Source organism: Aphis gossypii, unplaced genomic scaffold, assembly GCF_020184175.1.
Source record: "Aphis gossypii isolate Hap1 unplaced genomic scaffold, ASM2018417v2 Contig01119, whole genome shotgun sequence".
NCBI classification, from domain to species: domain Eukaryota; kingdom Metazoa; phylum Arthropoda; class Insecta; order Hemiptera; family Aphididae; genus Aphis; species Aphis gossypii.
Genome location: NW_026083472.1, coordinates 1,263 through 16,576, shown reverse-complemented (window position 1 = coordinate 16,576; position 15,314 = coordinate 1,263). Strand labels below are relative to the sequence as shown.

The 15,314-nt window shown below is 32.5% G+C and overlaps 2 protein-coding genes across 2 annotated transcripts; both read left to right on the top strand.

Moving 5' to 3' along the window:
• Positions 1 to 2,717: 2,717 nt before the first annotated feature.
• Positions 2,718 to 3,772, top strand: LOC126555806 (uncharacterized). Its single transcript, XM_050210681.1, has 2 exons — positions 2,718 to 2,993; positions 3,065 to 3,772. Exons 1-2 carry the CDS (start codon positions 2,718 to 2,720, stop codon positions 3,770 to 3,772), a joined length of 984 nt encoding a protein of 327 aa, XP_050066638.1.
• An 8,141-nt stretch (positions 3,773 to 11,913) lies between these two features.
• LOC114127586 (uncharacterized) lies at positions 11,914 to 15,104 on the top strand. Its single transcript, XM_050210680.1, has 2 exons — positions 11,914 to 12,261; positions 14,616 to 15,104. The coding sequence occupies exons 1-2, from the start codon at positions 11,914 to 11,916 to the stop codon at positions 15,102 to 15,104; spliced, it is 837 nt and encodes a 278-aa protein (XP_050066637.1).
• Positions 15,105 to 15,314: the final 210 nt, after the last annotated feature.

Genomic DNA, 15,314 nt, shown 5'->3' with positions numbered 1-15,314 from the left:
AAGAAAACGTGACTGCAAGTTTTCTGAAATGCTTTCAAGTAATTGAATATATAAAACTCGACGATAATATTCTTTTGGTGATTGAGCAGAAGTATTACATCTTTGTGTTCGGCTACCGAGACCAAAGGTTCACGCAATCAAGACTTTCCCGCGACGTACACGAAGTACGCCATTTTTTGGGTCTGGCAGGATATTTTCGACGCTTTATAGTAAATTATGCGAGTTTAGCCGCCCCATTAACGTAACTTACTAATAAGGATACGCCGTACGAGTGGACCGAAGCACGAGAGATGTCTTTCGTGACATTCCGCGATCGGTTGTGTTGTGCACCCATAGTACGTATGTTTGATCCGAAATCGGAAGTCACATGAGTACATACTGACGCGAGCGTGGTGGTGTTATCAGGAATACTGTTGCAGGGACCTTCGAGCACCGAGTTACATATGGTTTATGCGGTCAGCAAAAAAAACTACCGAAGCCGAGTCGAAATACCATAGCAGCCGATTGGAACTTTTCGCAGTCATCTGGTCATTGAACAGACTCCGCCCGTATCTCCTCGGAATCCGTTTCACGGTGGTCACCGACTGCCAGTCATTGGTCTATCTCAATATACGCAAGACAGTCAAGACGCAAATTGCGCGCTGGTTCGAGATTTTACAAGAATTTGACTTCGACGTAAAATTTCGACCTGGCAGTCGCATGTCGAACGTAGACGCGTTAAGTCGAGTCACTTCGACGTCACCCGCAGGAGAAGTTTTGTCCGTAAACGAGGAGCTCTCCGCTCGCCTCGACGTATTCGTTGCTACGACGGCAACCGAAAGAGTACGGTTCATGCAACAAGGAGATGCGGCGACGAAAGATCAAATCCAACTGATGTTGGGCACACGTCCCCTCACCGAGCACGAGAAGCGAACTGTGGAACATTATGAACTAAACGATGGAGTTCTATACCGTAGATACTCCGGACGGTTGCTGCTAGTTGTGCCGCGTTCTATGAGGAAGGGGATAGTCATCGGCGAGCATGACTACGGAGGCCACTACGCACTGGACCGAACTGTTGCGAAAATCATGGACAATTATTGGTTCCCGAGTATGCAGCGTGTAACGTCACAGCATTTTAGGCCATTTCCTTATCGCGTAACTATAAACAACATCCTAACGGTTATGTAATAATGTTTCCCCGCTCTCCTACCCAGTGTTCGGTTGTCGCTGTCGGTCTGACTCCACCACCGTCGTTGGCTTTGCCGCGCCGTCGGTATGCGTTAGCAGGGCATACCTGGACACCCAAATTATTGTATTTTCCCACCTCAGGACGACACTGCAAGACACTAAAATTCACCGACTACGTCCATCACGATCTCCGTCTCTGCGCATTTTGTCAAAAACCGTCTACTTGGTCACTACTCACTACTCTTGGACACCGCTTTCAACAATTCATTTATCGTTTCACCCACGTGGTTGATCAACGTTTTTCTTTCTATTTTTCTTTTTCTCTATCATTTTGTTTAACGTTTTGTCAGTTACAACATGATGGGCTAACTACATCTGCAGGCCCGTGACGGGCGAAGCCACCACATTCACAACGGTTCTCCATCACGTCGAGATCGTCATCAACACCTCAAGCTTTCAGTCGTCGTAACGTATCAATTTTCCCCAAAAGACTCCCCTTTTTTAATGTCTATCCATTTTACCATACCGTTTTTCTTATATCTCATTTCTCTTTTTTCTAAATCTCTATACCCCGGTAACCGTTCTCACGGAGCCGTGGGTCTTTCTTAATATATAATATATTATAAAAAATAATGTCTAATCCACTTTTCCATACCGTTTTTCTTATATCTCATTTCTCTTTTTTCTAAATCTCTATACCCCGGTAACCGTTCTCACGGAGCCGTGGGTCTTTCTTAATATATAATATATTATAAAAAATAATGTCTATCCACTTTACCATGCCGTTTTCTTATATCTCATTTCTCTTTTTTCTAAATCTCTATACCCCGGTAACCGTTCTCACGGAGCCGTGGGTCTGTCTTAATATATATTTTATATTAAATATTATTCCCATTTCTTTGTAATTAATATAATAAGCTCGGTAACGGAATTTCGGAGCCGTAGCCCATATTAGTATTATTCTATCTTCATTTATCCCCCCAATCCACTGTCTTTTCAAATACATATTTATTTATTTCATTTCTTTCTTTCTTTCTTCTAACCTATTATTTTGTCATATGTATTTTCATCATTTGTCATTTAATAAAAAACTGTACACTTATATATTTTATACATTTGCCATGTGACAACTATATTATGTATTTTTGTAATGCTTTATATATTATATCTGTATTGCCATTTTTTCCATTTAACTATTGCTCCATTTTTAAATTATTTATTGTTAATATTATTTATTCTCATGTTGAGTATCTCATGTACAATATATATTTATATCTATTACCTTAACTCTCTCTTATTATTTCATAAGGTTTCTCTAGACTTAATTTTATTATTTTATTTTTTGTTTATTTCAACGTTAAGTTTGTTTAAAGTCCATAGACTCTACCGATGTGTCCACAAGACACCACGCGGTACGGTCTATGGGTCATCACGTAAGTGTTCCCCTTATGTGATGGGTGGTCAGTAAGCCCCTAAAAAGGCTGAAAGCTCACAAGCGTTATGTGAAACAGCATATACAGATGTGCCTAGATTGTCTAGTGCACAAAATGCCGGCTGGGAAAAAGCCCGGCCGCTTGCACCCAATACCGCCGGGTCGCCGTCCGTTTGAGATCGTACATATCGACCACTTGGGACCTTTTGAGACGAGTACCACCGGAAATAAATATCTGTTCGTTTTGGTCGACAACCTAAACAAATTCACGCACTTGTATCCCTGCCGTTCCACGGACACCGCGAGTGTGCTGAACCGACTGGACAAGTTTTGTAGAGCACGCGGCATTCCGGATCGTATATCATCAGTGACCGTGGCACGTGCTTCACGGGTAAAGCCTTCAAAACCTTTTGCGACACTAGAGGAATCAAACACACACTCAACTCAACTAAACACCCTCAGGCGAATGGGCAAGTCGAGCGGGTGAACCGAACCATCGTACCACTGTTAAGCATCTTGACCGAAGACCAGGTGCATTGGGATGATAAGGTACCAGAGGTAGAGCGACATCTCAACTCGGCCGTTAACAAGACAAGTGAACTGTCGCCTTTCGAGGCGCTCTACGGTTATCGCCCACGGTTCGTGGGAGGCACTTTAGGAAGTCTCAGCCAAGCCTGTAATGCTTGGACCGCTCCGCAAGAAGTACAAACACGGCTCCGCGACACAATTACCGTCGGACAGAACCGCATGAAGCTATATTACGACCAGCGTCACCACGAGGGTGTAAGATATGACGTTGGCGAGGTGGTGGTGATGTTACGCCAGCCTAAGCCGGACCAGCCATCCAAGCTACAGGCCAAATACCGGGTAAGACCTTTACAAGTCATAGAAGTGCTACCTGGGGACACCTACCGAGTGGCCGAGGTGGCCAGCGACGGGCGTGAAGTCTACGCCACCACCGCCCATCTATCCCAGCTGAAATCGTGGAAGATATTTCGGGAGCATGAGGACGAAGTACCAGCTGAAGTCGAAGCGGAGGACGAAGATGCAGTACAAGAAACCGCACGAGATGTCCGACATAAGGTCGAGGAACAAGACGGGGCTACGACCACCAGGCCAGTACGGAAGAGAAGACCACCCGCTCATTTGTCGGACTACAGCACGGATTAACCGACGATTAGTTTATTCATGTTGTAATAATATGTTGTTGTAATTTGCTCTATGTCCAGGGTAAACGTCTGTTTAATTATTACCTTGTGTATATATATATATATATATGTTTTCCGTTGTTATGCTACTGTGATCGAGGACGATCCCCCCAGGCTAGGAAGACCGAATGTTAGCGGCAACTTTTATAACCCTAATGTGTTTAATATTATTAATTTGGTAATGGTGGACATACTGCCACGGGCCCGCGGTTGTAGGCTCGGCGTGACCGCGGCGGCGGCGGACTGAGTCAGTCTGTTCGTGTGCGTGCAACGGCCGAAGACACCGTTTCCCTGTTCTTCGCGTCTCCGGCAACCGCGACCCGTGTGACCCGTTATTCAATTATATTCTGGTTACTTATAAGTTTATTAATTTATATTCTGGTTACTTATAAGTTTTATTTAATTATATTCGGTTTACTTTCAAAGTTATTTCTTGTCACCTGACACTATTATTATTACTCGTCATTTTATATATACATATACAATTTAAGTTATAGTTATAACAAACTCAAACTCTAGTTGGTTTTGATAATTCAAACTTGTCTACAATGAAAAGATGAAATCCGACTGTTCAACAATTTGAATTATGGTTACCTATATTTTATGTAGCTTAAGTATTTACAAATTTACAATTAAGATAATACCATTTATATAAATATTAGATAGAATTGAATTTTTATGTTTAAGATGTTTGTGAATTGTATTGTTAATACTCAATAAAACATTTAGTAAATAGTCTTTTGTTGATAAATTTTGATAACTAACCTAACATTAGTTTACCAATTACAAAAAAGCATGAAATAGCAACTAAATTATCACAAGGTGTGACGATGGAAAGAATATTGGATGATTTCAGAGGCAATATAGGGAGTAACTTAAAAAGAGAAGATCTTATTACACGAGCCGATTTGCACAATGTCAAACAAAAGTACAATATCACTATACAGGATGGTCAATTACACAAAAATGATGCCACAAGTGTTGATAGTTGGGTAGAACAGATGGAACAAGAAGGAGAAAATAATCCAGTTATATATTACAAAAAACAAGCTTAATAATATAACAATAATTTATTTTAATATTTTAATACATAACATATATAATTTATATATTTTTAGTTATAATAAAATATATAGGGTATTTAATTATATAAAAATGATATGTATTAATAAATCATTGTTACAAAATATATAAATATTGTAGGTAGGTACCTATATTATTTAGAACAAAGGATGTAGGAAGGGGGACTTTTTATAGTATTGCACACAGGCCTATCTTTAGGATAAACCACCATTGAATATTAAAGGAGTTTTTTAATTTTTTAAAATAGGTGAAGTAGATGGAAACAACGTATTGGGCTTAAAAGACTTTCGCATTATATTAATGGACCCTAGTCAAATGCATATGTTAAAACAACTTGGAAATGGAAAAATAGTATGTATTGATAATACACATGTAGCAGACCCCCTGGATCCAATAAAGGAATAGCTATTTTATAGATTTTTTTAATAATATAAGTAACATATTATAATAATATAAGCAATATTTATTCAATTAGATTTTGATTTTGCTTTATGATTATGAATTCAATACTATTATATCATTAAATGGATATTAGATAAAGCCAATAAATATTACTGCAATATTTGATATACATTACTTAATAAATATTGACAAATTAATATTGTAGTCATAATTTTTTAATATTAAAAATCAATTGTAAAATATCTATTCAAGTTGGGTTTAAAGATCCATTTAATATTGCTAGAAAAATATGTATATAACATTGTAAATTCAATATTAAATTAAACATTTTTGCGTGGCCAAATAAAATTGCTACGATATTGCATTGACATTAAAAAAATCACATACAATTCATATTCAATATTCATACAATCTCAAAGTTGAATAATTAACATTTATATAATCTTATAGCAATGTATTTTTGCTGTCTGGGTAGTCGAAATAATGCTTCAATTTCAAAGTTCGGGTGGTGGTCTCCGATGGAAAAGTGAATATCCTTGGTGCATTATAGAGGTAAAAAGTAAACATTTTCCAACAGTTTTCAAAAAAATCGAGAAAAACAAAAAAAAAAAAAAATGACGGAAAAACGGGAATTTTTACGCAAAACCAGTTTTTGACCGAATCGATTTTTTTATATGGTTGTAATTCAAAAACTAATCACTGTAAATACTTGAAATTTTCACCAAATGTTTATGTTAGTGTTGTCTATATACAGTTAAATTTTCAAAAAATTTTGACTTTTTTTAAACTATTAATAGACAATTGAAATTTTCAATTTTTCTAAGTATTTTTTTTTTAAATAACGATAAAAATGTTTTGGCTGACCAGAAAATCTTGAAAATTTAGTACAAGGTTTCTTATGAGTTGTTCTTATTGTAGCTAAAAAAAATTAAAAATCGTTAGTCACAATTTTTGTTTATAAGCGTTTATAGTTTAAATTTTTAGGAAATCTGTCGAAAACGCGAAAATTTGAAAGTAATTTTGAAGTTGAAAAATCATAAAATTTGTTGTGTTAATAACTAAGAATTGAAAACACAACACTAAGTTTTCCATAAGTTTTCTTTCATGTATCTATAGAGAAAACTCGAAGCGTCATTATAAAAAAAATTTTAAGTACTTTTGAATTTTAAATTTTTACGAAATTGCGTAACGGTAACGATTTATCCTCAAACGATTTTAAATATTTGTTATTATTCAAAAAGTATAAGTCGTAGATACTTGAAAATTTTACCAGTTATTTAGATTGGTATTTTCCTTACATGATTTAATTTTCAAAATATTTTGAGTTTTTTTGAGCTATTTATAGACAACTGAAATTTTCAATTTTTCTGAAAATTTTTTTTTTGAAGTGACGTTAAAATTTTTTTAGCCCTATCAAAATACTTGAAAATTGTATACAAAGTTCCTTACATGTTATTCTTATAGTGATTAAAAAATTATAAGAATACATATGCACAATTTTTTTTTATTAGCATTTGAAGTTCAAATTTTGACGAAAATTCGTCAAAATTAAGAATATTTGCAAATTATTTTGTAGGTATAATTCATAAAAATGTTTGTACAGGTAGCTAAGAGTTGAAAATTTAATACAAGATTTTTCATAAGTTTAGCTTACAATAATTATAAAAGAACTTAAATTTTGGTGTATTCAGGCCATTAAAACATAAACCACCTTTTTCACCAACCACTGGAAATTATATCCTAGGCTGACAAATCATCTTGGTTCAGAATCGTTTTTTGTATACAATGATACACGTGTGTGAAGTTGAGGGACCATAGCTAGGGGACTATTTACTCGGACGACTAGTGATAAGAAGCCTTGTACGTTGTGTTGCATTTCATAAAAGTTCAGGGGTGTCGTACTATTGCACCGAAACCGTCAAGTAGATGTCGCCCTGTTACACAGTAATTGTTGTAAATTGTATTGTTTTAAAAGTATATTTATAAATAATTTCTATTGGCGTTATTACCACAATAATTATACCGAACATACTGACATAATATTGTAAATCAATAATAATGGAAAGTTAGGTTATAAATTCAAAATTCCCTCTAAAGACTATACAATATTACAATCTAACTCACGTCTCACGTTATTCAGTTAACCTTTACATCAATTAATAAGAGTTTAAACATGTAATTTTTCTTGAAGTATTTAAAACATCAATTTTTACGGAAACAGTTATGTATAAACTACTGTCTACTGTACTGAATAGTTATAGAGATGTAAGTCTTTTACTCATTATTTAAGTATGTAATACCTATGTCATATTCTGTTTCCCTATCCACACAGTGATGAGTAGTCACCTGAGTAGTCACTAATTGTTGTATTATGATTTTTCCATGGTATGTTTACATCACAGTATATAGAACCATATTTATTGTGAAATATTACCTAATGTATTGTCTAAGTTATAATGAATATTAATACATTTATTTGGAATATAAATATAAAAATGTAATGCTTAAGAACTATTCAATTATGTACAGTGACGTATTTAAACATTTTCCACCGCAGTGCAAAAAAAAGAATTGGCGCCCTTAAGAGGCCTAACCACTGGAAATATGGGAGATCTTAAATCGTTTTTCCTCAAAAAACAACATATATCCTGAATAGTTTTAGATTATCCCCATGTAATTCGTTGTAGTGTTGTAAAGTGTTTAAATGTCTTTTTTTTTTTTTATAAACCATTATCCTTATAGTTATACAATTATGTATGTATCAGTAAGTATATTCCTTTATAGCTTATAGAATTGTATATTTTTTAATTGAGTTTCAGCATGAATAGCGGATTTCAATGCATATGTACAAAATTAATTTGATGACAAGAATAAATCATTTATCCATTCCAGCTGTCTACATTTACTGTTATAGCATTATGATCTATGGCAAGAAATTATCGTTGAATCTGTTATTGAACACAATACTGTTGTATCCTTTTCACATTTTAGATTAAATACATAAGATTAAAATTATGAACCAAATTTGTATTGTTCAAGGCAACACATTTCCATGTGTTGTTACCTAAGTTGAATAAAATATTACTTGTTTACATGTTTAATAAATAAGTACATTTATGTACTTTATTTATATGTTTGAAAAAGTGTTACTTGTCAGTACGGACAAGGTTATTTTTTTAGAATAAATAAATTATGAAATTAACTTAGTTTAGGTTTGTTTGAAAATATGAATTAATTATCATAGTGGCATAATTGATCTACACTTAATATATTTGACATTATTGTATCGAATTGTAATCATAACTTTATTTAATATGTGTATGCTTAAATTATTTTAATTGTAATAACTATGTCTACTATTGTCACAGTATTCACAAGTTCAATGGCGAATTAAAATAGGAGTGTATAATTTTTGAATATAATATATTTTTGTAATTTTAAAAATTAAAACCTATCTATTTTAAACTTTTCAGGTGTTGTCATCCTGCTTTTTCCGAACCATTTTCGTACAGCAGCATATTGCCTTATTTACAGCAGCATCACATCAACTCTCATAATAGTTATAGTTAGTATTAGTGTTAGTTCTAGTTTTAGCTGTAGTTTAAAAAATAAATAAATAGTAGTTTAGTTTTAGCTGTAGTTAAAAAAAAAGAAAAATAACCCCAAAAAAAGTAGAAAAATAAAACCCAAAAAAAAAGTAGTTTTAGTGGTAGTTGTAGTTGTAGTTAACAAAAAAAAAAAAGTAGTTTTAAGTATAGTTGTAGCTGTAGTTTTAGTTATAATTTTAGTTGTCGAAGAGGGTAAACTCAGACAGCTTAAAGTGCCGACGAATTGTTGTTAATTCCGACACAAAATAGTCGAAGAGGGTAAACTCAGACAACAAAAAGTACCTACGAATTGTTGTTAATTCAGACACGAAATAGTCGAAGAGGGGGTAAACTCAAACAGCAAAAAGTCGAAGAGGTCTTACTCAGGCAGATAAAAGTGTGAACGAATTTAAATAACACGGAAAAAAATTATAACTAAATTATTTTAGGTAGAAATATTATAGTTAAAACAAACACATTTTAGTTGCATTTACTACATTTTCACCAAATACATAAGTAAAATTAACTAACTATAATTAGTAGAAATATTTCATTTTATTTAATTATAAATTATAGCCAAAATTATGTTATCATGTAAAAGTGGTTAATATAACTATAAAATTTAGTAAATTAATAACAGTTGTTCTCAATTAATATAAATATTGTCATTATTATTATTTATTCTGGTTTTTCCGATGCTTCGTCGGCGCTCTCGCGCGCGTGTGTGTGTGTGGCGTGTGCACGTTATTACTTTTTCTGTTTGCGCGAATGTCGTGAATCGTGATCAGTGCTCTGAAAGTCTGAAATCGTATTTCTTTGGTTTTATGCAATGGACAAATTTACAGAAGACCTTTTGAACGCATGGAAGAAATGGTAACTATTTTTAAAGGTATGTAGAAAAAATTATAATTATTAATATTATTTACGAAAGATTTGTAACTCATAGTATATTAAACCTATATAGTGGGTAAAATTACATGTTGAATTATTACGAGTGTGAAGTTAGGGGACCATAGCTAGGGGACTATCTTTCCGGACGCCTAGTAATAAGAAACCTTGTACGCCTGGTTGCAGTTTATTATTTTCAAGGCGCCATACGCTTAAATTACATTATAGCACAAGATAGCGCCATGTAATTCACCCAGTGAATACTGATTTTAGTATTGTATAATGTACTGTGTATAATATTATAAGTACCTAGATGCATACGATCTTTCGGTACTGGCGGGCGCGCGGTTATTAATTTGACAATGTTCCGGAAGGTGGCGAAGCGATTTGATATTATATTCGGAAAGCCAGGAAAATTCTCTACGTGCTAAATATAAATCTAGAGTGCACACGGGTCTCGGTTGTACAGCAATAAGTGACTGAACGTCCAGGGGACCGTAATTCATAAGATCGATGGGTAAGGCCGGGCGCGCCGTTTTTAATTTTTTTGACAATGTTCCGGAAGGTGGCGACGCATTAAACCAATATATTCGGAAAGCCAGCAAAATTTCCTATTGAACGTTTATAATTTCATTTTGTACAAAGCTTTCGGGGACATAGTAATATGCTGGTAAGTGGTAGGTAGGATGTAACCGTTTTGATTTTCGTCGACAACAACAAGTCTGGCTGTTACTAGTGTTACTATAAAAATCAAACGGCTTCACGGGTCACCGTTTCTGTACAATATTATGATTATTTATAGATACTATAAATAATACTATATTATATACTACAAGGATTATATTATATATTATAATTCAAAAATAGCTAGATAAACCACAAAATAGTCAATACATTTATGGGGAATTTGTTAAAATTGAATGCGATCGTTGGCCGCTTGGAGGCACTCGACTGCGGCAAGGCGGTATCAATAAACATTATATTATTATGTCGCCGCCGCCGCGTAGCTGTTGAGGTGAGCCTTGCCTGGACAGTGTACAAGTGGTCGACATTCATTAAGCAATTAAGACTAGTCGGAGACTCAGTGTCCACTGTCATGACTAGTCAACTCAAAACTCAAAAGTCGTAAGTAAAATGTTGAATATTATTAAAACTATTTTATTAATACTTACTCTAGTATTATATGATATATATTATATTTAATATTTTACGAATCTTTATACACCGATTAAATTTTAAATAAATATATTGATTGTACTTATTCAATTTTTAATACGATTAATATTTAAAAGAATACAATTTGATGAAATACATTTCTTAAAAATTAAAATATTTTTTTTTAGCATTCAATAATTTTATTTTGTCTTCAATATTTCTTCAATTTCTGGGACGTGCTGTATTTTGAATCTTTGTATTACATCAAATTACTTTACAGCTTACAATTTAATTAAATCATTATTAAATTTGGTTTTTGAAGTTGTTTGTTTAACATTGGTTGGTTTGATTCACAAATATTTTCTGAAATTATTTAAGTTTGACAAATTATTTTTTACCTAGGTACCTAATAACTATGGTTTTTGTATTGCTAATGATTACATTTTTACATCAATAATATTATTACGAACAACAATTTGATTTATTATGATTAATTTATTTCTGTTTACATTCTGTACAGTTGGTTAATATACATAATATATTTATTGTAAATCTATACTATAAACCAAGTATTTAACTGATTTAATTCTGTATACAATTATGTAGTATTAAAGCCTCATTCACACGATGACATTTTTTTCACGAAATAACTGTATGACAGTAAACTGTCAATGTATGAACGATTGTTTACATTTCTGTCGTACACTTATCCAATTTCCGCGACACAACTCTCGTGACAATTCTTGTGCCGGTCTGAACATGTCCGAAATAACCGTCGACTGTGGAATTAATCGACTGTCAGCTTTTTTGTTGAACCAAAACAGTTGACAGTCACGTTGTACAGTTTTTTCTAGTGTTAAATTATTTAATTATTTATTAATAATAATAATTATATCACTGAAAAAAAAAGTTTTACACTTTTTAAATAAATTTATTTATTTTATTTATTGAAGTATAGTTCTTAACGAAATATTAAAAACTTAATATTATGTCTTCCTCAAAAAAAGAATGGACAATTGACGAAACACACAGACTAATCTCTGCTTATGAAAACAATCCTTGCTTATGGAATCCTAAAGATATAAAATATAAATATAAACTAGCTCGGGGAGAAGCTGTTCGCCAATTAGCTGTGTCATTCAACACTAGTGAAGGTGAAATACAAAGAAAATTACACGGTTTAAGAAACCAACATGCTGGCGAAACTATGAAAGAAAAAATAACTAGAACAGGCCAAGGAGCAGACGAAATGTACAAAAGTAAATGGATATATTTCGAATCGTTGAAATTTTTATCTACTGAAGGCAACGTTGGTAGAAAAACTGTAGGCAATTTAGTAAGTAACGTTGCTATATTATAATATTGTATATAGAATATAACTGTAATAATATTTTTCTTTTATTTAAATATATAATGGCGTATTTATGGTAGGGGGGGCATAGGGGGCACAACCTATGTTTATATTTTAATAATTATTATACTATAGTAGATACCTACTGCAGATGAGTCATGAATAGAACATTAATATAATAATATAATATATACATTATTGTACAGCTATATTATTATTACTATTTGAGCTATTATAATTTCAGGCAGGTACAATTTTTTAGATTTTGAACGGAGTGATCAAATTTTTACGAAATATGTTAACACATTCAACGCCGGCGACGACGCGTATACGCGTCGTAACGATATTTATGCATTTGGCCACTGACGCGTTTACGCGTCAATTTCATATATATTTCAATGCCATTTAATTATTGTGTTTTTTATCGGAATTATTTTTTTAGACTGGATGTCCTCTATAATCTTATTATCGTTGTATGGACCGTATATATACTATTTACATAAATGTATATTTTTAATTAATGTTATAATCATCATATAATATTATCGGTATTACATGCTACTATTTTTTTAGTTTTCACAATTTATTATCGTCATTACGCGTCACTTGTATTTTACACGTGCCACCTCGATAAAATTAGACATGACGCTCTGAAAAATTCATCAAGGTTTCAGTCCCTGTTCTATATATTAATATTTAAAAAATATACCAAACCTTATAAAATTCACCAACAAATTTTATAAAATTACAAGACTGTTTGTTGTATATTTATTGTTAATAATGATAATAATAATAAGTACATTATTAATTTATACATGATGCAATACTATTATTACTAAGCCAAACTTGAAGGTATCGTTTCCTGGTTTAGTAGACAACGGTTGTATTGCCATGGTAGTTCTCCATCAACTGATACAAAATAGTTCATAAATTCTTTTCTAACATCTTTTGCAGTTGCACTAAAATTTTTTGGTCCATTTCTATTTAAACTCAATAAACTACTGGTAGGCATCCCTTCTTCTCTCCATGTACCTAGTAGTATTTGACCATCGGAAGTTTCATGATCTAAGCTTCCAAATGGCGTGTGCAATGATCTAGTGTTTTTCTTAGTAAGTAAATAATTATGAAGGCAAGTTATAGCAAAAATTACACGATCAGCGTTATTTGGTTTGAGCATTATAGGTTTTCGTAAAACTCGAAAAACACTAGCTGCGATTCCAAACGCATTTTCCACAGTTCTTCTGGCTCTAGACAATCTATAATTGAAAACTCTATGAAGCATATTATTCATTTCAGTAGCACGAGGAAAAGGTTTCAATAAATGAGGCTGTAAGCCGAAAGCAGAATCCCCAAGTATTACGTATGGAACAGGTATACTTCCTCCAGGTAATTTTTGAGTTGGCATATGAAGTAATTGTTCTTCCAAATAAGGCGCAATTTCTGAACGTAAAAAAATACTGCTATCGTTATGTTTGCCGTTGCAACCGATATCTACTAATATAAACTTGTATTCGAAATCTACAACTGCCATTAATACAATACTATGAAAACCTTTATAGTTATAAAATTCACTTCCAGAGTTGGGCATTGCTTGTATCATTACGTGTTTTCCGTCAACAGCTCCAATACACCGAGGAAAGTTCCATTTTTGCATAAATCCATTACTAATTGTAATCCAATCTTCAATAGAATTTGAAGCCTATAAAAAATGTAATAATTATAATATTATTATTATATATTATTAAGGATCTTGTACTAAGTTTTACAAACCTTAGGTATAAATACTTAAAATTTTATAAATTTTTGACTACAAAATAACTTCAAATTTTCGTGAATTTATCATATTTTGTAAAAATTTAAACACTTATAAAAGAAAATTGCGACTTAGGATTTTTAATTTTTTTAATGGCAATGAGTAAAATTTATGATACACTTTATGTTCAATTATCAGCGATTAACAATTATTAAACAATATATAATATATTAACAATATAAAGGTATTAAATACCCTAGGTGGCCTAGGCTGATAAATTATCTCTATTCATAATCGTTTTTCTTCCTATACAATGATTTATTATCGAATTCAAATATTTTAATACATGCGCATTCTATACTCAACGAGGTTCATTTGACACCTACTATACATACAGCAGAGCGACTTACCGGGTTTTTTTTTAATTTTAAATATGTAAATTGTACAAAAAATAGTGTTAAATAATTATGTTGGTAGTAGGTACTAGTGTTGGGAAAAATCCGGATTTATCGAAGTTCGAGAATCCGGATTTCATTCCCATCACTAATAGGTTCATAATATAATATGCATTATTATTTTTATTCAGGCTCAGTGTAGTCAACAAAATCGAGAAGAAAATAAAGACGAATATAATATTACATTAAATGATACATCAACTAGTAATGAGCCAACTGCATCAATGACTTTTGGTACCAAAAGTAATAAAAAGAAGAAATTTTCGTCTGAAAATTTACTGGGAAAAGCTTTTTCGGTTTTGTCCGAAAACGAAGACGATCTTGACGTGTTTGGAAAATTTGTAACGTCCGAGTTAAGAGGACTTCAAGCTGAGCATTTAAAAAAAAAAGCTAAACGTCAAATCCAAAGAATTCTGTTGGACATCGCAGAGGAAGATGACTCAAATATGTCAACCACAAGTTTCATTCCTGTTCCTTCGACTTCATTCTCAAGCGTGAGTTCAAATAGCAGTTACAATACAATATCTACGTATAATAACAACCCGGATTATAACTATATTGTAAACCAAGCTGTAACAGACATTCCAAACATGCCAAATAGTTTTAATACTGATATTTAAAACAACCCATACACTATAAAGTAAAGATTTAACTTTTTTTTTAATTTTTCTAATAATTTTTTTTAAACAAAAAGAATGTATTTATTTTATTTAAAATGTTTATTTTAAGCTAATTTAAAAAGTATTTAAATAATAAATCATAATATTAGTTGTGAACTGTAGAAGTATTTTTAGTACCTTTAAAAATCCTTTTTCTTGCAATACATCTGA